General features: G+C 35.5%; 1 protein-coding gene across 4 annotated transcripts in view; it reads right to left on the bottom strand.

Annotated features, from left to right (window-relative positions):
* Positions 1–24,093, bottom strand: part of SBF2 (SET binding factor 2) — a 323,859-nt gene that overhangs the window by 125,923 nt on the left and 173,843 nt on the right. For all 4 annotated transcript variants that reach the window (XM_087745080.1, XM_087745103.1, XM_087745088.1 and 1 more), the window contains 3 exons: positions 22,949–23,062; positions 21,194–21,304; positions 18,733–18,838 (listed from right to left, as the gene is read on the bottom strand). In XM_087745080.1, coding sequence (XP_087601206.1) covers positions 18,733–18,838; positions 21,194–21,304; positions 22,949–23,062 — 331 coding nt within the window. The remainder of the gene's footprint in view (positions 1–18,732; positions 18,839–21,193; positions 21,305–22,948; positions 23,063–24,093) is intronic.

Genomic DNA, 24,093 nt, shown 5'->3' with positions numbered 1-24,093 from the left:
CAATCCTCTATAAAACTTGAATATTCTGGCAGCTATTACTGAGGAAAATAATCCCTACAAAACTCACAAATATTCACAACATTTGGTACAACTAAATTCTCTAAAAAACCAAAACCTCTTGTGATCAAAATATCTATAAGTAAAAATTCTTGAAAAAAATGGTTGTCCATTCTGCACGTCTTAAAATTGCAACCCATGCTGAGAGGTAACAGATATAAAATATTTTCTGGATGTTATTGGCTATAAATTGTGTTTTACATAGAATAAAAACATTCCTTTACTGAAAGCATTCCACTGAAATCAAGCTGTGTAAAAAATCGCCCTTTTTTCTAGCTATATGACATTCTCTTGTGGTGCATTATGATGATTCAAGAGTCTAGAAGGAATATCTTAATTTTAATACCTTTAAAAGTCTTGAATCTTATCCAGTATCAGCATTTTTCACCTGAAATCTCTTCTCAATATAGGCTTCCTCATCAGATATCAAAACAATATATAATTCTCAAGAGTACATAATTAATGAGCACTTAAAAATGCAAAATTTTTACTAACAAAATACATGAATGAAGTGGAAATCAAAATTATTTGTTTATGTATAAGGAGAACACCAGCAAGTGCTTCATATTATTTGAACACTGGCCTTCTAAAAAGGAGATGTACACAAAACATTCTGACCTTCTAGTGTCGATACCTGTCTATGAAGCCAAAACAAAATATTACGGTTACATTGATTTTTTTCATTCTATTAAAAAAATTGAGAACACATTGGCTGTACAGCACAAGACCACGGAGTCTTGTAGGGAATACTAAAATGATATACTCTTGTATAGCTAATACAGGTAATCTTCATGTTCATATACAGTGTTAACTTGTATGTCTGCTAGATTTTTATCTTTACCAACGTAAGAAATGGGTTTTGGTAAGTGTCTTCAATTTATAGAAAATTTTGGATGTCTAGTCAGTGTAAATTTTTTTTTTCCTTGCTAATTTTTCTTGATTGTTTCTTTTAAGAACCCAAGTTCTTGTACACTATGTTAGAAGACAGGTCAAAACTCAGTGCCTAAGTTCCACTGAAGTTCAGCTTTTCTACCTAATAGAGTATGTTCTTGGTAACGAGAAAAATAAGGTCTTTGTTTCTGTAAAACTCAGGAAAAAAAAAAAAAGTACAACAACAAGAAGTTTGTCACCTGAACTCAACTACAGTAAGCCTGGAGGTCACAAGTTCTACCTTCCTCCCAAGGTTTTATTGGAGGACAAAGGGACTATACTCAAAAGGAAACACTTACTGGAATAAAAAGAAGGGAAAAAAAGAAGAAATAAACCAAAGTGTCTTTTTTTATTTAAACTATTAAGCAGTGATGATACAGTTTGAGAGGCTTTCATAGTTTCACTGGGGAAATTAGTCTGGTTTTGCTGCATATTAGTGGCCACAGATAAAGCTTCAGTTTGTACTCCACAAAGGCATTTCTCATTGTAGCTTAATCAGCACCAATATAATTTGATATTTAAGATGACTATTTTCAGCAACTATCTCCCATGGATGAACTTGATGCCACACAGAAGAATATTTATTGCAAACATGGTTTTATTACATTCTGCTAGTTGGTCTCTCAGACGTTCGCTACATTTTAACTTGCTATGAAAGATGAACTTGAAATGTTTGCTGTGATACAAATGCACCAGATGTAGCCCCGGCTTTGCTGAGTAAGACAAAAGCATTGCTTTATTTGCAGAACTTATGAAAGTCTCCAAAATTGAGAGGACCTAAACACATCTCTGTCATAACTCAGCAGGTCTTGTAAGGAATAGCAGGAAAAAAACAGTAAGGACACTGGGAAATATCCAACCTCCTCTGTGAGTTTGAACAGGGACAGATGACAGCCATCACCAAAGCAAGGAAACAGGCTGGTAGGGGCAAGGAAAGCTCACTGGCCAGCTACTCACATATCAGAAGGGATAAGAAGCATTGTCTCTCCAGTTTGGCAATCCCTGTCACATGTCCAAGTTAGCAGGTCCTTGGAAAAAGCAGTTAAAAGCAGCTGTGAACTATGTACACTACTGCCCTGCAATCTATCATTGCCTGAAATCCCTGCACAAGAAAACCCCTCAGTAGAGCAGCAGAGAACGAAGTGCAGGATACAGATCTCCTGCACGCCCTGTCTGCGCATCTCGGCTATGTCCAAGGGCGTACAAGAAACCTGCGTGAGAAACGCGTGATAGTTACCTAGTGTAACTGACATAACTTTATAGATGTTCTTAACTTCAAGCTGAACCTGGAACTTTCAATGGATTGAATCTCCATCTAAAAGTTATTTCTAAATTCTCTGGGCCATTTTCTGCGTTCTGAATGCATAAAAAGCAGAAAGTCACCTCACCAAAACTGGCGACATTCCAGCAGAAAAAGAAAAAAAAAGACTAGCAATCTTGTGTGCTTGCATTTGAAAATACAATTATTTTCATTTCTGCAAGGTACCTACAATGCAAATGAATATACTGCAATGAGAGTATTAGACTTGTCCTGTGTAATCAGAATTCATATAAAAATATAAAAATAATAAGGTCATTTCTTTAAGTATCTTTCACAAAAGCCAGTTTAAAGTGAACTTCACTGGCTCTTACTCTTTTCTTTCCTGAATGAAAGCTTCACAGCCTAAGGAATACTAAATTTATACCTAAGACCTAAGGTGATGTTTGGAAGTTTGGGGGGGTGGGGGGGTGGGTGGGTGTTTGTTTGTTTTTGTTTGGGTTGGTTTGGGTTGTTTGGTTTTTTTGCATAATAGAAGTGCTCTTCCATTGAGATGCTAATCACCAATATTGACCAACTTCTTGAAAACAGGCTACTCAGTTTGGAAATGCACTTGAACAGTGAAACCCAGGCTAACCACTGCCACTGACTGAAAAACTTGTACAGCCCATACAGCTTCTTTGGTACCCGTTGTTTTCCTTCCTTCTCTCTCTCTCTTTTTTTTTTTTTTTTTTTAAATACTCTGTATACAATACAGAAGAATATAAAATAAATAAAATGAAGTGTACAATATAGACATCTAATCTGGAATTTTCTTATTTTCAAGATGATAGCCACTAACTCAATACAAAATTATTGCACTCCACATGTACTTTGGAATATGTTTTCAGGAATATGAACGATGTAATGACTGTGAAGGAAATTTTCATCTGATCAAATCAAACGAATTATAAATAGTAAGACTTTTGATTACTTTCCTTTTTTAAACCATTTAGACTACTGATTAAATCATTTGACCAAGCCACCAAGGTGTTGTTTCAAGCCCTGCGTGTTGTTTACCAAAAACAAACAGTTCCAAATAACAGCCTGAGCCCAGTTTCCCATGCTACAAGACAAAATCGTGTCTGTCTGTAACCTTGAACCGTATACTGGTCTTCAGACTCCACACTACATCCGATGCTAATTTGTCACGGCATAAATAGACAACACGAAAAACAACAAACAAGTTGATTTTTACGGATTACTCTTTTGCAGTCTACCGACAGACAGACATCCTGTAAAATATTATACATACGCTGGAAGATTTTGAATGGAGGCTTCCTGACCTTCACTGTTTTCAAGTATTTAAAGAATCTGTAATTTGTACTAAATTATCTGACATCCTACATCAACAAATGTATCATTCTGCCTGCTTCCTGTTGTTCTAGAATTTAACTATTTATTTAAGCATGATTAAAAAAAACCCCAAACACAAAGTGTACTCGACAAATTATTAACTGTCCTCTATATTGCATGAAATCAAAATATTATCACTAACTTCTTCAGACTTTGGTAGAGAGTTATAAACATGAGATTTGGAAACTCAACTAGTTGAATACTTTATTATGCCAATATGCCATTCTTGAATTACTGGACACAAGAAAAAGCTTAATAGACAAAATAATCCGTAACTTAGCCAGACTAATCCAGGAAATGGGTCAACAAAGACTGAAAAGCCTTTCTGAAAGGCCACTGGAGAGAGCATAGTACAAGTTCTGTGCCAGGCAGTGTCAAGCTCTAAAGATAACTGGGGAAAAAAGTAGAGAAAAACAAAACTCTTTTCATTTTTATTTTTAGATGTAGCTGCGTAGCACTACTAATGAACAAAATATGAGCTTAACTAATAAATAAGAGGCAACAATTGTACTCAATACTCATATAGGTAATACTTGCCAAATTGCATTCATTTGTCAATCCAAAAATTACACGGTATCTCCAATCAACTACACACAGTTAAAACAAACCCAAAAAATTGCTATGTCACTCAGTTCAGGATCAATTCACATTTAGAAAAGTATGCAGTTCTGTTATTAGAGTAGGACTGCACTGCACGCTACATGATTAAATCATAGCCAAACTCGCTCACAAATGGGGAACAATTTAGCTGTGCCAGCAGAGTTTTGTGAGGGTTAATTTATCCTGCTTTCTGGCTGGGTAACAGAGAACATGAGTCAGACGAGTACCCCAAGAGATTAACTTATTTGATCTTTGTCAGACTAAGGAGGAAGAAAAGCAGTCTCTAAAGCACAGAGCCTTCAGCAAAGGCTCCCTCAAAGGATCAAACAATTAATGAACAAAGTGTTCATACTAATTTCTGAGCACATAGAAGCAAACATGGGTGCGACATGCAGTACTGAAATCAAAACACGTTTTTAGAGATAAACTTTTGATTTTGGAACTGAAGTGAAAGCAGTTCAGTATCTGAACCATGAATGTTGCGTGTTCTTTGTAAGAAGCAGGGCAGAACGAAGGCTCCTCTACAAACCAGCCTTTGGGGAGGGAGGGAATAGGTAAGGAACAGGAGGACCATACAGAAAGATTCTGGTATAAATGCCATAAAAGCCAAATGATCGTTAAACAGCACATCAAAAAGACTATGAAAATGAGTATATATACAAGAAAGATCTCTTCAGCTGATGGATAAATACTCCTACCACTATTGCTCCCCCAAAGTCTAACAATATCAACTGTGTTCTGTCAACACTGAGTCAAGCAGATGGTTGTCATCCAAACCCAAAATTACACAGGCACAAGGAAACAGGGATTAAGAACAGTATATGATCTACTTAGGAAGACACACGGTGATGTTTGTCATTTGCATGTTGATATCACTTCATTATTACCAATTTCATTAAAATCCTCTGCAGACCTACTTAAAGGAGCAGCAAAAGCCCTCTGGATTTCTTGAGCCTTCAAACACAAGTCTGCCAATACACTGAGTGACCATGATTGGCAATTTTTTTTTTTTCCAGAGACAATAAGACAGCTGAAGACAATTATTAATAAAATATTTAGGTAATAAGATCTTCATCCCTGAAAGAGACACATGCAAAACCATTTCATATGCTCAGTTTTAAAGCTATACATATACAAAGTGAGACTGATAAGCTCAAGATTTATGAGTGTGTTGAGTGAGTTTTCTCAATAAAGCAGAAAAGACAATGGAAGGTAAAACAGACAAACAGTGGTTTCATATATAGAAAGTACTCACATGGAAGGGAGGTAAATGCCAAATTTACATGAAAGCAATAACATTGAATTATAATAACCTGCATTACCAATTGAAGGTTTGCAACTGACTGTATGTCTGGCTCATACAGACAGGCTTGATAGCTGCTACTAAAAACAGATTTAGTTACTTTATTTTAAATGTTCTTTTTGTATTTTTTCTTTTTTTTTTTTTTTAACTGAACACACATCAAAACCAAATTCCAGTAAAGAATAAATGCCAAGAGAATGTCAAAGTATGTTTGTATATAAAATTAAATTCAGAGCTGATAAGGGGAAGATAATCTTCATGCAAATCAAATATGAGATTAATTTTTTTTCTCCTATAGGGAGAGTGGCAAGCAATATTTCTCAATATTGAACTGTTACCTATCAGATTAAAACAAAAGTTTTTGTTCTCTTACTGTCTGTCTCTATATGCATGCAGGCATTAACATTTGAGTAATAGTCTCTTCTGCTGAAATATGATTTACTTTCACATCTCATTTCACATCTCATCTTCTGCTTAGTTATTTAGTTATCTAGTAAGATACCTAAAATAGGAAGCTATTCGGTTTGGATGTTTGTCCCATAAATATCTAGTATTCCAGCTCTGAGAAAATCATAAGTAAACAGTAATCCTGTACAAAACTAGTACCAGGATACAGAATTTCTGTATAACCCTCGCGGGCCCACACTAACCAAAACTCAATGGAAGAATTTTGTAAAAGAACGAGTGGATTGGGATAATGGATACTAATGAATTGAAATGCTGCCCAGTTTCCCTAAGTAGAGGTGGAAGAATGCTACTGAAATGCTCCCACATTTCTAAAAATTTTTATAGGTGACTTTCCTTCTTTAGAACTGCCCTTTTAAAAAACATGAATTTATTGTTTGTACCAAATATTTTGTGAAACCTTCTCTCCCACCTACATCAAAAGATACATTGGAAAAATAAGCACATGCTATAAAAATTATTTATAGCAGTTAAATTAGCCAAAATTATCTTTCTTTATTCTGATAGGAAATCTAAAATTGTAATTTGATGTGAAGGAGAAATTCTTAGCAACTGCTGATTTATTTAAGTAATCAAAAATAGATACTGCAATTTACCAGCTCTCCAAATTGATTCATGTATGGTAAACTGTCTGAAAGTAAAGGAGGATTTCTGTTCAGCAACCAACAGACATTTTAAACTTCAGAAAGAGCATTAAAATTTTTTCAAACAATTTGTTTTTAAAATTTCACTTTAGAAATCAGGAAAATTCTTACAACAAAGAAATATTAACTTTTCTGATCACAGAATCAAAGCCATGACAGGAGGAATAGAAAGCAAAGTTATAACCATGACTTTTCAGAGACTATTGGATATTATTCTGCATATAAGCTAATTAGCAAAGTATGTTACGTAATAGGGAAGCAGCATGTCAAAATGAAATTACTATATTTATCCCCTCATTGTCAATCTCAACAATTCAAGAAGACACTGGGAATAAAGCCTGAACAACTTTTACATGTTAATGACAGCCTTTTAATGGTATGTAGCCATGGTAGCATCAGAAACCTGGTATGGTGATGTCCACTTACAGATACCAGCATATCATAGATCCTGATCTTGAAACTTTAATCTTTATTTACTCATAGCCACAAGGTGCAAAGCAGAATTTCTGAAAATACGAAGGTATATGCTGAAGGTATGAAATCAATACATTTCACTTTCACCAACACAAGAAGCATATGAAAATACTTAATGACTTTTTACCTTGATGATGGATATTTTTGTCATGTGATTTGAATCAAACTACAATGGCTAATTCCAGATAAATGCCTATCTTATTTATTTACATAAAATTTTAAAAGCAAATATTTCACTCAAAGCTGACAGGCAAAATAAAGAGTTAAACCCACAAAATTATGAGTAGCTGCAATATGAAAAAGAACAGTATAACATATGGGAAAGACTGCCATGTGTAATGGATTGTAAAATATGCTTAATAGAAATACTACAAATTAAATCCTGATGGAGCAAATGGATACCCATAATTTGACTGGATTCATTTAAAGCAGAAAAATGTCCTTTAACAAAATGTCCTTTAAAAAAAAAAAACAATGCAGAGCGAGAGTAATGCCATTATGATCCTTAGAAAGAAAATATCCAAGAATGAGAAGAGCATTGTCATTCTTGAACTGTACACAGGAAAAACGGTCAAGGATACACAAGAAATTGCAAACATATCTGTTTCCTGCCTGAGGACTACAAAGTCTTTCTCAAGGGACATAACTACTGAAGCATTATATTAATGGAATCAAACAAATGCAAAGACAACAAGAACAGAGGTGGCTGATCAGGATATTCTGTTAGAGCTACCTTCAGCCACTGTTGGTTGATATTCATGGAGCATAAAACCACAGATATTCAATTAAGGAAATTGCGAAACACCATAAACATGAAAAGTGAAAAAAGTCACTTTATTTTCTTAAAAGACCATATTTGGATTCTCTGCAAAATGTTTAGCGATCTTTAAAAATTCTTTCTTTGTGAAATCGTCCGAGATCTTCCTGACAACTCAGCCCACATTGCAACTAAACAACAATCGATAATTTAAACATCATTTCACAAGAAGAAATGGAATGAAATTTCTATAGAACTGTTTTTTCTTTCCTCTTCAGCAGAAGTATTAACACTGAAGTTTTGAAATTTAAAGTTTTGCAAGGTCTTATGATTTAACTGCTATCAAGTTTGCTTTGGAATAATGAGAAAAGTTATTTCTGCCTTCATATCAGCAGAAAGTAATCTGTTCCGAGTAGGATCTGTTTCAGTATTTTCTATAAGCAGAGGTAAGCCTCTTTTGCCTTTTCTAAATTTGTTTTTTTTATTTATTAGACATTTGCTTTTTGGAGTTTACATTTTTCCCACACCTCTGGGAAAAAAAAAATTGTTTTCACTCTTCTGAGAGGTGCTTCCCAAAGTCTTATTATAAATAGAAAATTACCCTCTTCTCAAATATCTCAAAAGGAATTTTCACTTAACTGTTAAAAAAAATTTCACGTTATTGTTACAAAGCAAACAGTAATATATAATTTTATTCTTTTTCAGCTTATTTGAAAAGCTTCCTTTTAAAAAACAGCGTATTAAATATAGCACTTTATCAAATACACAGCTTCAAGTTTCTTTACTTTAATAGTAGTATTTACTTATGTCAGATAACATTTCCTTCCGAGATTTACAATTTGCTTAAAATGAACTACTGTGTATTTTGTCTCCTTAGAAAAGGCATTTTTAATACAAGTTTGGACTGGATAAAAAGTAAGCAGGCATCTTATTTCATGTGCTTCGTTGTTCTGCAGAACAGTGAACACTACAAGAAATATTGTTCGCTGCCTCCTAACACATTTCAGAATCCTGTCTGCTGATGGCTGGCATCCCAGCACCAGCGTTATACTGGTAATGACAGAGCTCTCAGTGTATCCATATATGACGAACAAATGTAAAAAAGCTGAGCAGCATGTACTGAAGGAATAGTTTCACATTACCTGACTGTAAGCTGCTCTAATGGCTAGCATTGAAAGGGATGGTCCTATTGCACCCACACGCTGCTTTCTTTACACCTGCATTGAGGCTCACAAGAGTCCAAGGTGAGCGAGTTCAAGCTGGAAGAGGGATGGATCTGTTCTCTTGGCAGCACTTTGCTATTGATTGACAATCACAGCATCAAACCACAGCCTGAAACTGCTGACAGAAAACAGGTGTGACTTTCCCTCCTTCCACCCTCCAAATATTTTCTGTTAACTTGGTGAGATAAAATAGCTCAGCATGGGTGAGCCAAGCACCACGTTAGTACAGGGGATGGGACAGGAGTGCGCAACTGGAAATGGACATTCGCAAACGGCACTGGCTGCCTGGCAGTTTATGCTGCTGGGGAAATGAAGTCTCGGTGACTGCCCGCAAAGTGCAGTTACTTGGGAGCGCAGAAGAGTCCCTGTACAAAATTCACTATCACAATGTCCCTTTATTTCCAGCAGCATCTAAAAGAACACTTTCTTTTTGTTCTGCTGTTGCAGCAGTAAGGGCCCATTAGCAGTAAATGCCACATCAAATCCCTTGGTAATCTGTTTGTTCTTTGACAGACGACACAAATCTACTTCGAAGGCTTGAACGGCAAAGTCTCTTGCTGGGTTACAGAGCTCATTGCAGCTCGCTGGCCATTGGGATTTACACTGAAACTAAAACATAACCTAGCAGCACCCACCCACGCAACATGTGGTGCCAGGTTCCATAGGCTGGAGAGTATACAATTTATTAAGATCAAAGACTGATTAGAAGTTTCCTGATTATATACTTCAATAAAACTATCTTAATTTAATTGAATCATACATGCTGTTAAATTCCAACAAAGGGTATATATGTTCCCATCACATAATATATGACATCTCACGGAAAGAAAAAAAATCGAGTGAGTTGGATAAGAAGTTTGTAAACAACCTGACAGAGGTAAAAAACCATTCCGGTTCATAGCATTGAAGTCTCATAACAAACATGAGATGTGGAAAGGGCCCCACATCGACGCTCTGATCTTAGTGCATCTCCCAGTTATAGGTATTACTGTACTGAAAATGCTGCATTTGGTCACTTCATACGTTGTGCAGATTAAATCTCTCATTGCTTAGCTGCCCTTACATTATTTCTGAACATAATGAAGTACTAAAATATAAACAATTCTTGCTCTATGTTGAAGACACTAGGATTTTCTTAGTTAACAAGTTGAAGCCAGCTCATGTGCTGACTGTGCAGTGACCCTTTCATAATGTTTCCCAGCCATACAAATACACATATATATTTATCAGGAATGTCTTTTCCCATTTATACAGTAATTCAATATAGTCATCTGTTGGCATAACGTACATTACATGAGAGGCTGAACATTGTATCTCCCCTAAACCAGAATTAAAATAATGAGAAACTATTACATTACAGAAAACATTCCTCAAAGTGTCAACAAATGTAGTCAAAAGCAAAAATTCTGGGTATTTTAATATATCCTGGCTTTAGAAATACGAGACTGAAGGGTCTATCAACAGTGAAAGAGTTTTTTCTCTTACCATCGTAACTACATCAGACAATCCCAAATTGATCAATCTTCATCTTAAATGTACTGATACTGCTTGTCATTACTACTCATAACAGAAGGTGTTCCAGAATTTTTCTCCTCCCATGGTTTGAAATCACCTTTTATCCTCCAGCCTTAGTTGATTCATGACCTTTTTATATTAGTTTGCTCTTGATGCACACCATTTTCTGTAGCTTAAGCAGGTATGCCCATGAACTCCTCTCTCTGAACAATAGTCGTAAAAAGCAGCAAATGGTAACACATAAGGTCTATGATATGGAGCAAAATAAAAGGCTAAAATACAGCAGAAAAACCTAACCTTCAAAAAGTAGCCTTTAAAAGCCTATATGAGCAACAATATGACCAACAATTTAAATATTCCTTTCAGATTTTGGGTTATTTTGGGATTTATGTTTTCTAAAGGAGGCTACACTTTTTAAGCAGTAGAACTAGTTCTACTTTTGTTCAGAATAAAAATGTAAAGCATACCATGTCCTGCAAGTATTGTCAGTTTAAAAAATTAGCTATCACTGAAGTTAGCTAATTTGAGGAACATCATAATTCAGTTTTTCCCTTTTTGATTGGATAGGTATTTTCTAATAATCATGGTAAAATTAATTATATTTGAATGTTATTACATAATCTTATAAAATGTATATGAAAGTTATATGACAACACTATTTACAAAGAGTTATTGGTTGTTTTTTTTTTTCAAGTATAAAATGTCAAGTATTACCTAAAAAAAAAAAAAAAAAAAATCTTAATCGCAAAAGTAGTAAGTTCTGGCTCTACTTCCTATTGTTTCCCTGACATGGTTCCATATAAGATCCATCTGCCTTAGGAACTATTTGAGGTATATCAGATGAGAGTGCAAATCTATAAAATAATAACCGTCACTATAAAAAGTAAAGTCAAAGAGACTTTAATAGGTAGCCATGGATACCCCTGTTCAGCAAAACACTAGGCCAAAAGAGAAGAATTGCTGTAGACCCAGGGGTCTTTTGATAGAGCTGAACAAGAATGGACTGAGCTATATATCGAAGTGGACTGTTCAAGATTAAGCCACGTGCCAAAATACTACATTTACAGATATTAAACTAAAAGCTTCTGACATATTTTTGCCTACAGCCTGAAGAAATACTCAAACTCCCAAACATTAATATGCATCAGTTGTTCCACAATCTGTGTCTACATGACCAACTTCATCTAACTCTAAGGTGGGCCTACTTAGAGTACGGGATTGGACATTTTGACTTTCAGGGGTCTGTTCCAACCTAAATTATTTACAGTTCTATACAAGCTCCTCCATCATGGTAAGAGCCAAGGAATTCAGGCACCTAACCCCTCTATGAAGGAGCAACTGTCAGATCATTCAAGACAACCAGCTTTACTTTCCCCAAGTGCAAACTACTGCAGATAATCCCTCACTGACTGTGATTGCCAAGTGTTACTGCTTTACGCTCACACACCATAAGTGCCCAACCTAGCTATGTACTGGGGAAAGAGGAAATTTCTGGTTTTGATCATTCTTAAAAAGAAAAAAGGTAAAATTTATTTTAAGTTATTAACAATAATACAACCAGAAGTAATTAGCAGCTAAACACACGTTATGATCTGTCATTTACCTAATGCTTTTTTATGAACAATTATCCCAGTGTTTAACTACGGACCAAGGACACCTATTTTGTTGGAAAAACAAACTAGAAGCAAGCATCATTCCTATATCATGCCGCTAGCCAACATGTATCCTTTGATTTACAGTTAAGTCAGCGTTGAGTTATTCTATGTTGAACTCTACTGTTTTCTGAAACTGAAGAATTATTTAAGTAGTTCCATTCACAGTACTGGAAGTGAAATACCTTTAATACAATTGGGCTCTTTCTCAAACAACACTGCGTAGTCCACAATGCAGTTCCTCTACTTGACTTACACATTCTAAAAAGCTAGAAGAACCAGCAACAGCAGAAGTTAAAGACTATCTGTGAAGAAGCACAGGTAGCTTATGCTAGCACAGCAAGAAGAAAGTCAAATTCCAGGATCACTGAGAAGGGAGATTGAAACCAATATCCACAAGCGTAAGACGGCACAATTGGGTGCTTCTGGGAAAGGCAAAAATATCTGCATCCTGCTTGCTGTTGACTATCAGAAATGCAAAATTGTGTTTGGGTTCAATTATTCTAGAAAATCTCCACCTTGGTATTTAAGCCCTTCCTTATCATAAAAGAAGAAAATAAGTTAAGGACTTATGATGGAGGGCACTTGGGGCAGTGTCTTATGATCTTACATAAGAGTGCACTCTACTCAAGCATTCAGGTTCTCTTGCTCTTAAGCTACATGTGACACTCAACTTTTCAGCCTCTCACCTATACAGGATTCAGTTTAACCGTAATAGCCTACCAAATCACTCACCTTTGACAGCACTGCTAATACTGCACTCTTTCAGTATATATGTCTACTAATTTGCACCCTACATTGTGACAGTCAGTAGATTACAAGATCTTCCTTTTCTTCAGCAAAGCAAATCACCTTGCACTTGAACTTTTCTGCTGTCTAGTGGTGTTGAGGTCTGACTCAGCACAGTGATTCTTTGTACTTAGAACTGAAACAAAAAATTACAGATGATCTCCACCAGATCATTTCTCTGCATTCTCCATAGGTCAACAGTTGCTGAACTGTGGGATGTTTATCTTTGTGATACATAAACAATTGTGCTCCAGTAGCTCATATCGTAATTTCTGAGGTAGTGCGTTGGGAAGCAATAAAATGTTCGAAAGGTTGTTAACGGATGAAGCCAGCTTTATTGCGGAATGCTGAAACTCTGACCAGCGTGCATACTTAAAGATCAAGAAAGAACTCTTCCTCGGGGTCAAACTATACCAGGCAGGCAATGGTGCACAGCTACATCCTTGTAGGACTTGCAAAGTTTAATTTTTAGTATGAAAGGGATCAAAACCTATTGTGAAGAACTAATATCAAAATATCAACTTTCTCAAGACTTTTAGAAGGTAAACAGTGAAAACTGAAGAACCACCAGCTGCCAGGGACCAGCAATGGCACACTGCTCCATAACAGAAGGCAAGGCAGGTGCCAAGTATGGAAACAAAGAGGGAAGGGGCAGTGCCCTCACCAAGTCGCAGAGACCCACAGTACCCAGAGAAAGATAAGTTGGGTAGGTCTGCTAACAGCAGCTAGGTTCAGCCAAAAGTCAAGATAGCCAGACAAGCCCATAGTGATGAGGAAGGTCTGAGGTCAAGCCAGGAAGTCAAGTCAGCACAGCAGGGTCAGGATCAGGTCCAGCAATGGCAGCCAGGTCAGTCACAGTGATCACTAGGCAAGTTCACGCTCATGAAGAAGACGTCATAGGTTGGACAAATGAAAGACAAGCTCACCAAGCAACCTGACTCAACCTGGCATTACCATTCATCTTCCTCCTGTTCCATCTATTTAATCTCTATTCTACACAGCCCTGAATTCAAAAGCACCCTTACCTTGTGTCTTCATCCAGAAGATTCAAAGTAGAATTTACTTCAAAGTTTAATTTTTGCGACTTAAAAAATTACTTGCTGAAAGTCAGCCTGAGTTCTACTGAAAATGCTTGAGTGGTGAATTAAAGATATGAGGAAGAAAACCAGCACAGACAAATGAAATGGAACAGAGGAAATAAGACGACAGGAAAACAGGCCAGATAAGAGACTAAACAAGAAGGAAGGGAAGGAAAACTCTTTCGCCTTCTATTAAGTGTTTGGAAAGTAGGGGGAAACATTAACTCTTCAGGAAAATAAATTTTCATAATTCTTCTGCTCAGCTTCGCAGAATCAGTATGATTCATGCTACCAGTCCTTGAAACATGCAAAAATTAAAAGTGCTGGTTAAACCTTACATTCTTGTTTTGCTGCTCAGGTCCCTAATATCATTGTGTGTCTTAGGTGCTTTGGAAAAAATTGCCTGTTGGGGAGATGGAGGTGTATGTCTCAGATACAAATGACTGAACATGGCAGTGCTAAATAATCATACTGCCAGCAAAATGGAGAAGGCAAATAGGGTTGGAGTTTGAAGAAATGAAAAGAGCTTAAGGCAGAAACACAGGAATGTATTGTTAATAAAGTGAGAGAGAAGAAAAATATAACCAAAATCTCCTTTGAGCCTGAAGAAGGCTACTGTGTTTTGAAGCTTTTATAGATACCTACCATCTTCCTAACAGACAATGAGAAACAGAAGAGTACTGAAAGTCTTCTAGCTACCACAGATAATTTTAAAAAGTAACTATGATTACTGTTTTTCCAGCTAATCCTTGTTGATTAAATCATTTTTAGGTGTAGTGATCCAACTACAGGCCTGGCTTTTGTCACATTATTCCCATATATTAATTTTTTTTAAATAAAAGAAGAATCTATGATTTAAAATGTCAAACACTGCTGTTCCTTATTATTAAGCTTAAAACCTTTGGGGATGTTTTTCCCAACTGTAGTTTAATGCCTAAGTAAAAATAACGTCTATTTCCAGATATGCTGCGAACTTGGTAATACAGGGAGGGTCATCCGCTGACACAATATTATCCTGCCAAGCAGAAAAAGCATGATGAGATTCTTATTGCACAATATTTCTCAAAATAAATGTTGAAATTACTTTTGTATCTATTCATAGTGGTAAATTTTGTCTTGCTGCCCATCTTCTTCAAAGAAAGAGCTATTTTTAAAAAGGTGATTTATACAATTCACAAATATTTTTCTAGCTAGTCTTAGATTTTCTATTAATAATTTAAATAGGATGAAGTGACTTGTACCAGAAGAGAAGTAACTGAACATGTCGTTACTTGACAAACAGCCCAGTCAGTATCTGCGTCCTAAACACAAGCATTTGATGGGATAACAACTGTCATTAAAGTAACTATCCAACACCACACTGGACAACAGAAGTAGAATGTTTTTGTCCAGGTTGGTAGAGACAAATCTGCATTATGCTCCTGTTCAAATGGAACTAGAGAAATAGAGCAAGTGTGAATATTGTTAGAAAAAGCACAGAAAATTCCTGACAAGCTCAACTATGATCTTCAGAGGAAAGGATTAGGCCATATCTTAGAAAAATAAACTTTTTCAAAGGGATGAGCTAAAAGGTTCTACCACATCCTTCCGGACTCACTGCCTTTAACTCTTCATAAGACTACATGAAAAGTGAGAATAAATGAGAATTTATTTAAAACAGCCTGTTCGTATTTCCAGGTCCTCTTTTTACATTCAACAACCATTTCAAATAGACATATGTAGCTGTATTAACAACTCTCTTTTAGTAAATCCAAACAGAAATTTAGCATTAACAAACCTTGGCCTTAAGACGATGATGACAGTCCACCACCTATATGTGAAAGGAACTATCTGCAATTCTGTAAAGTGATGTACACTATGAATATGCAAACATTTTTTAATTTGTGTCCTTAGAGATACAAGGTGATTCTACCATTGTGCTATAACTCCAGATACTTAGACACAAAAACTTTGAGAGGGACATCAGCTGGGAACTGAGGCACATTTGGGGGGAAAAAAAAACACTAAAAAACAAACAAACAAACAAAACCACAAAAGCAGTGGTCAGAAACAGGAGATGGGAAAAGTAAAAAAAAAAACCCAACCAAACAAAAAAACCTCTTTTGCAAAGGGTTCAAGCAGCTGCTTAAAAAAAAAATATCTATCTGCCAACTTATTTGCCTATTCCTTAACTAATTTCAGGCCCGTTCCCAAGAAACTACTACCATCCTCATCCCACCAAAGAATAGGAGAGAAACAGGAAGAGGACCTATGCAAGACCATTAGACAAGCTCTTCCTAATAGTTTCGATAGTCTTGTAAAAGAGAAAATTATGCCACAACAGAAAAGAAGGGGTATTGAGACAATTCTTTTTTTACTACAAATTTGTATCATCTCCTCAGGGAAACAGAATGTAAGCCTATAGCTTCTCTTTGTAAAGATTTGCCAAGTTTTATAATCACATAGTTTCTTCAGGCCAGCTGAAGTGTCACTAACCAGAATTGTGAGCAATGAGCAAGTTCTCCTTCAATATCTCCCTTTCTCTCCCCCTCCTTCTGCTGATTTTCATATCCTTCTGTGCACCATAACTGGAAACGGCACATGGTAAACATGGTCTTACTGACTCGTACTTCTTACGAGCCACCAAAAAGCAAGAAAGACTGGACCTCCAAACATTTACTGTAACTCAGAAAAGAAGGCGGAAGAGCAGCAAAACCATAGAAACCAGACTGTTTACAGCAAGAAGGCTAATGGAAAATGGGAAAAGAAAGATGAGATGGTAGACAAAATCAGGGGTATAGATACTGGAAAGTGTATATAAGCTAATAAGGAATTACACAATTTCAAAATATAAAGGTAAAGGATCATTGATTGCTAGTGTAACAATCTAGGAGTCCTGGTTACACTCCAAACCTTTCAGTATATAGTATATGTATAGTATCTTTAGAAAGTTACATAACATCCATCTGTATATATGTACCCACTAATAAAATGTGGTTAATAATATTAATTTAAATCCTATGTGTATGAAAGCAATTTTAAATTCTCATATGGAAGTTTTATACACGAGTGGAATTAAAAAAAAGCTCACTCTGCAAACATACTCTTACTAAGAATACAAGAGGAAAAGATGACCCTCTGTTTCCTCTTAAATATTTACATTCCCACTCTGTCTTTACACAGTTTCCCTCTATAAATCTGATGCATACTGTGACTTCTCAGATTATTTGTCTTTGTTGTCTTCCTCAGACTGATCCTGTGACAAAACACTACAATCCCAATTTGCGATACAAAAGCCAAGTGTCACAAGACATGGTAGCTAACCTATCTAAGCAGTAGCTAAAAGCTTTGCTTTCTTTAACATTTTCAGACCTGTGAATTTATAGCAACCTTCACTACAGTTGCCTGAAATAAACTGCCTCAGCTTAGGTATCACATACTGTACTTATAGAACAAACATACCATACCACACCACATGGGATATCACACTGTACTTATGGTACCTCACACCATATTTTATATCTTCAGAAAAGGGGAAAAGTTGTTGGGCCTATCCATGTTTAAAACACTGCCTGCAATCTGATCAGAGTAATCTTAACGAATCTTGACATAATAAGCCAAGTAAAACCTCAGGGACTGTGGTAAGCATAAGTAGCATCTATACTATGCTAGCAGCATTTCTTAGTTTAAACTGCTATCAACAAAATAATAATATTCCTTTTGCAATAATATTCTTTGTGGAAGGATACAATTAAATCTTATCAGTAGTAGATGGCATTGTGCTCATCAAATCTGATATCACTTCCTGAGACATAAGCTCTTACTACACTATTCTTTTTCCAGTTTGCATCCATTCTTATTGTCCATTTATGAGAAGAATGGATGACAACACGTATTCTGAGGCCATTTGATTAATTTAGACTAAACATGAGGTTCACGAGTTCAGAAAAGATTATTAATTGCGCCCTTAACCATGGCTGCTATAAATTTGCACTTCAAAGTCACTTCACAAACCAACAGAAAGAAGACTAACAGAGTGTTAAAATTTAATGAGACGTCGAATTAGTACTGAGGTACCCGGGTAACAGTGACACGATGTTGTAATTGTAACGAACAAGTAATCTTTTGATGAGGATTGTGTTAGATCATCTTCTTGAAAGACAGGGAATAATAGATAATAACAGAATAATATGAATTCCACATAGTTACCAATATCAGCACATGGTATCTTTTCTACTAACCTTTTCAGTTAAACTACTTTCATTATTAACCTCCTTGGTTTTGCTTGGAGTTTGTACAGTATCCAAGGGGTGGGCAATCTTTTTACATTAATGTTTTTGTAATTAAACAGAGGCCAGGCTCACTTCTGCTCACAGTACACTTACAGATAGTAGATAATATTGGAGATAACTTACCACAGGCAGGATGTATAAAAAGGTTATACGAATGTCTGATTAGAGGATAAAAGCACTATTAGTCATTCTTTCATTCAAAAGAAATTAATATTTACCATGTAGCTTTCTTGGCACATGATTTGAACTAATGAGAACAGTAAATACCTCATTCTGTAATTTAAAAGAAGAATTTTTTTTCAAAGCAGACCTAGACATACCCAGTTGCTGAAAGAGAAGAGCCACACTGGTGCCTGTAACAGGAAGGCTATCATGCAGAGGAGTCTGTATCAGTTGTCGGTCTCCAGCTCCCAAAGAAAACAATTTCTGTAGAAAGAATTTTTTTTAATTGAGTATAAATTTAATTTATATAGAATAAACAAGCTGTTGTCATACAGATAAGTGATTCATCCTGCAAAAATTATTTATTTTGTATACAGAAGTTTAAAGTCAGTAAAAATAATTGAATTGACCAATAGAGATCTGAAATATAATTTGAGGACAATGATATGTCTCCTTGAATGTATAGCACGATAGTGCCTTCCTTGCATTTCCACTGAGTTAGTTAAATAGTTATGGCTTTGAAGGCATTCAATATTAAGTTTTTAATAATACATTAAAATACCTTCCAGGAAAAAAAACAAACAGTTTAAAACCCATTCAAATTAAAAAATATATGTATTATTTTCTAACTGAAGTTCTTCGATATCTACTGTCTGCATGTATGTTTTAAGCATGAACAGACTTGTAATATACGGGTATTGAAGAAGACACTTCTGCTACTCCTATGTTCCCGCTCCGCATATTAAGAGTTAAAACTTCGGTTACCTTTCCAGCACAAGAACATACCTCCCTTGAGGGAGGCAGTAAATGGGAGTGAAAGGAACGCACTTGTGTATCACATCCCAAAAAGCACTGTAACTGCAAATAATCTTGCTTTCCTCTGAGTAAACCCACGTGACATTCAAGCGGTGGGTGATTTCAAGCAGTCACCCCTAACCACTAACTACGACGGGTGGGGGGTGTTTCTGTACAAGCAGTAAGTGTGGTATAACTCCACTCTGTACGGCACCAAAGATGTTGAATGTATGAAGGTAGCAAGCTCTAGTTGCTGCACAGCAAATGTTTGAAACCAAAATGCCCCACAGTAAAACCAACCAAGTCCCTGAGCTGTAGCAGAGATGCTCTTCCCTAGCACTTTAGCAGCAGACTTGGATGCAGGTCAATAACTAATTTTGCAGTTGATTATTTCAACAGTGGACACATGAATAACCTGGGCCGCTCCTCAAGGACTTCTGGAGATAAACATCAGAAGAGTGTTCTCATTCTAAGATATATAATTCAGATTTAGCCCTGGAAGCATGAAGCTTAAGAAAGAAAACAGAAGAACTTAATTTCTGATTAAAATGGTAGTTTGACACTAGCAAATTTAAGTTTGAACTGAAAGAATATTTTATTTGAAGACAGAAAGCAGAAGGGAGAATAGCCAGAGGAGCATGAATTTTCCTCCCTCTTCTAGCAGAGGAAACGGCCACTGCGGAAAGCTCTATTTATGTATGGGGGTTAAAAAAAAAAAAAAAAAAAGAGGATAGAAGAGGAGCCAGAAGTTCAAGTGGATCACCAAAACCTGTACCACTGGAAAAAAGGATTTCTGAGAGGGAGATGCAATCTAATTACTCCTCTTCAAAACCAAAAGGCTTGGGATCCAAAAACAGAGATGTGGTTGCCTGCAGAGCAGTAAGGTAGATCTTGACAAAGCTAAGAGGACATTTTGCCACTTACAGCACTAAGAGAAATTACAAAGCAGCCAGGGCTATGGGAAAAACAGAAAAGAATTAGGGATTTGTAGGATTCCAAGAAGGCTGATAATCCATAGGGTGGGTGGGAAGTGTGAGAAAATGTTTATGAAATCAACTTTAAAATATTGCCATTTGCGTACGTAGTTTCCAGGTATGTTTCATGATAAGGACTACAATTTTGCAGCAGTGTCACAGCATAAAATAAAGGCCAAGCAAATAAGACGTAACTGGCTTGTCAGAAACCCACAAATGTATAGGAATAATTTATTTAAAGTACAACAAGCAAACCTGACTTTCTGCCCACAAAAAGCATAGGTAAAAAGCAGAAAGAAGTGTAGTTGCTGGAAAATTTTTTTTCTTATTTTTGAATGCATGGGCTACCTGGAATATTTAATTACCTCTGAGAAAACCACGTCCAAGTTACTTTTTTAGCATTTTTTTAAAATTTTATGAAAATAGAAAGTTAAAAGAGTTACTAGTGGTATCCTGAACTGCATCAAGGAAAAGACACGAGTAAATGAACCAAAGTGAAGGACATGTTAAAAAATGGCAAAGAAAAAGAAGCCCTTAAAAAAATCTGAAGCAAGCAGAAATATTCCTGAACACACATTATTATTAAAAACTAAACTTACACAAACTGCTTGATTTGTTACTGTGCCTTGTAAAAAGCCAACTCAGTGACAAAATTAACCCTTTGACCTTATCCTGGAATGGAATTTTTGCTGTCTTCAAAAGACAGGCCACAGGGAAAGCACTCACAGGCCACAGGGAAAGCACTCAGCTGAACTATGATCTTTTTTTCTTCAGAAAAATTTCAAGAATTTATTTTTTGTTTTCTTCATAAATTAAATTAACTGGAAAAATACCCTTTTTTTCCATTTACCTGAGACCCTCCAGAAGCAGGGACAAGGCATGAACACAGATTTGCAATGAGAGTCTCCAGTGACACGTTCAGGCTGTCCACATACACAGTATAGATGAGGCCAAGGCAAGCCTAGAAAGGTAGACAAAATACATTAGACTGTTACACAGGGAAGGCAGATGTCAAATTACTTAAAGATCTATGGATATATTTTTTTTAAATAAGTGTGTCTTAATAGTTATTAATGTAGCAAAGTACTTTCCAACTGAAGACAGTGATTTGCTATAGAAGCAATCATTCATTTAAAAAAAAAAATAGCTTGGCTATTTAGAAGGGATATATGCGCTGGTAGGTGTAGATATATTCTTTTTTCAAAAGAAATTAAATGTTTAATGTTTGTGCTTTGTTCATTGTACAAAAAGTGGTTTACTACAAGTTACTTTTAAAAATTATAAAATCAACATGGCTTCACCTGTGCTTTGAAATTCTATGGACCTAAACCTGACTGGTTTCCAGAGTAGCACACACATGAATCAATGAGCTTTTGAGGCTTGTTTTAAGACTAGCATCAAGGATCAACAATTCCATATGTTATTTAACTTACATTCTTTATTTTATTATTTCAATATAAATAAATTTTAAAACGAACAGTATATTAACACTTCAGCATTTCCATATTTTTTATATGGATCCAGTTGTGATTGAGAAATCACAGATAGAGCTTTATCATTTTTACTAATAATTTAATGTAAGATGATTTAAGAAGCCTTTGGAAAAAAGGAAATAAATAACTTTGTTCCACAGCATCCTTTTGGTGCCTTTTAACTGCTGTAATTTTGATAATTCAGCAAATATTTTAGGAATTCTCTTCTTAGAAATAATTCCAACAGTAATTTTTCATATAACACATAGTTAAGCTGTGAAACTCCTTGCCACGGGTTGTTGTAAAATCTGAGTGTTAAGAAACTGGACAAATTATATGAAAAAACCCACACAACTGACACCTCTGGTTCAGGATGTCATTTAACTATAATTCATATTGAATTAGGAATGTATTTTGTGGAATTATTTCTACAGCCTACCCTATTCTTACACACTTTGCTCTGCACTCGCTACAGGCCACTATCACAGACAAAATGCTGGGCTACGTGGACTTCTAATCTCACTCGGTACAGTCATTCTTAATGTCTAATGACAACTTAACTGTGAATGATTTCCTCCCTTGATCTGTAAACTGAACTATATTTGTTTCTTTTAATATGTATTAGCTTAATAACAATTTAAGCTTTTCATTTATCTCAGATCAGCCATATTTCATCAGCTGAAAGTAATCCAAGATCCTAAATCTGTGTCATGCATCTTAATTTGATCTGGAAGAGGCTCTGACATTTTGCCTTACATATGGAGGAAAACTAGGATTTTGCCATTAATTTACCATTATATATTTAATCAAATATTGTCGATGTGTTGTTTTCACCTGAGCAAGTCCTAATAATTCCCTTCATTATACAGTGACTTGAGCCCAGAAAAATCTCTATTTCATCTTCTATGTAGATTTAAAACTGCTTGGAGGGTAAAAAAGCACTGCTTCAACCTATAGGGGCTATTTACTGTCATAGACATTGAATTTTATCCAGTTCAATCTAAGCCTACTTTTGTTTTTAAATTCCCAAATCAATCCTGAGATGTTTTAAATCAAACATACTGTCACTGCTACTCATTAAAAACAGATTTGTCTGCTGACATATATTATAAATGGAATAGCAAGTTCTTTACCCTGAAAATTTCTGGATAGTCTAGTCTGGACACCAATACCAGACTCTTAGGAGCAAATACTTCTGCAGGCGGAATTAAACCAGACTCCTCTTCACCTTCAATTTCTTTTGTTCCCTTGAAAACAGAAACACTTCAATTAATAAGCAGAAAGAAACCCCAAACTGAAATGTTAGCATTCTTACAAAAAGTTAACATTTCTCAGAACTTTAGAAAAGAAAATGACTGCATTATTTCAAGCTCGTAATGAAGTCAACTAACAGGAGCACATCCCAACTCCAGAATGTTTAGTTGTGCTACTCGTATAATTCAATTTCTTACAGAATTTCTACTAATGTTACAGCTAAAATTATCTATAAAGTAATCTCCAGCCTGACCCAGTGAATTTGGAATCTAAAGGAATTTCTTCACATGAAAACTAGTTCAGAGTTGTCAAAAAATCCCTCAAACTTATGAATCACTAAGTTTCTGGTTTAAAAAAAAAAAAAAAAAAAGAAAAAAGAGAGAAAAGTGCAATGTAGATAAACTTGCAGTTGTTCATGATATTGTGTAACTTGCTATAACCTCCTTGCCAGTGCTTACTATTCAATCACAAATATTTTATTATTACTCACGGCCAAAACTAAAGATGTCACTGAATAATTTAATTTCTAAAATTCCACACATTCTTTGACAAATTTATTAACTGATTAAGTTTTCAAGTGACAGAAAGTCCATGCTTTCCAATTTTTGCACGTAATTCTCTCCACCCACACACCACCCACCAAATTTCTAAATATTTCATTTGTTCCTCTGACCGAGCATTCTTCTAAGCAAAAATCACTATCTTAATTAAGAATACGAGAAAAGTTACTTCCCTTTCCATATGACAACATGAAATATCCACCTTCTATTTCTGTCATGTTATTAGTCATCATTTCAGTTTATTAAAAAAAAAAAAAATCCAACATCACTTTTTATTAAATGGAAGAAACCTGATAGAAATTCTCTTAAATGCCAGGAATGCTGCTAGTTCATGAGCTTTATTTCACAACCTCAATTCAGAATGTATGGTTACTTTAAGCAAATGCATGTATCCAAATAAAAGCAGTTAAAACAATATTAGAAGTACTTAAAAAGCTGACTTAATAAATGCTTTTAATTATGAA

This window comes from Nipponia nippon, unplaced genomic scaffold (genome assembly GCF_047370975.1).
Source record: "Nipponia nippon isolate SJK-2023a ecotype South Korea unplaced genomic scaffold, ASM4737097v1 scaffold_10, whole genome shotgun sequence".
Lineage (NCBI taxonomy): Eukaryota > Metazoa > Chordata > Aves > Pelecaniformes > Threskiornithidae > Nipponia > Nipponia nippon.
This window is presented reverse-complemented; position numbering and strand designations above follow the sequence as displayed.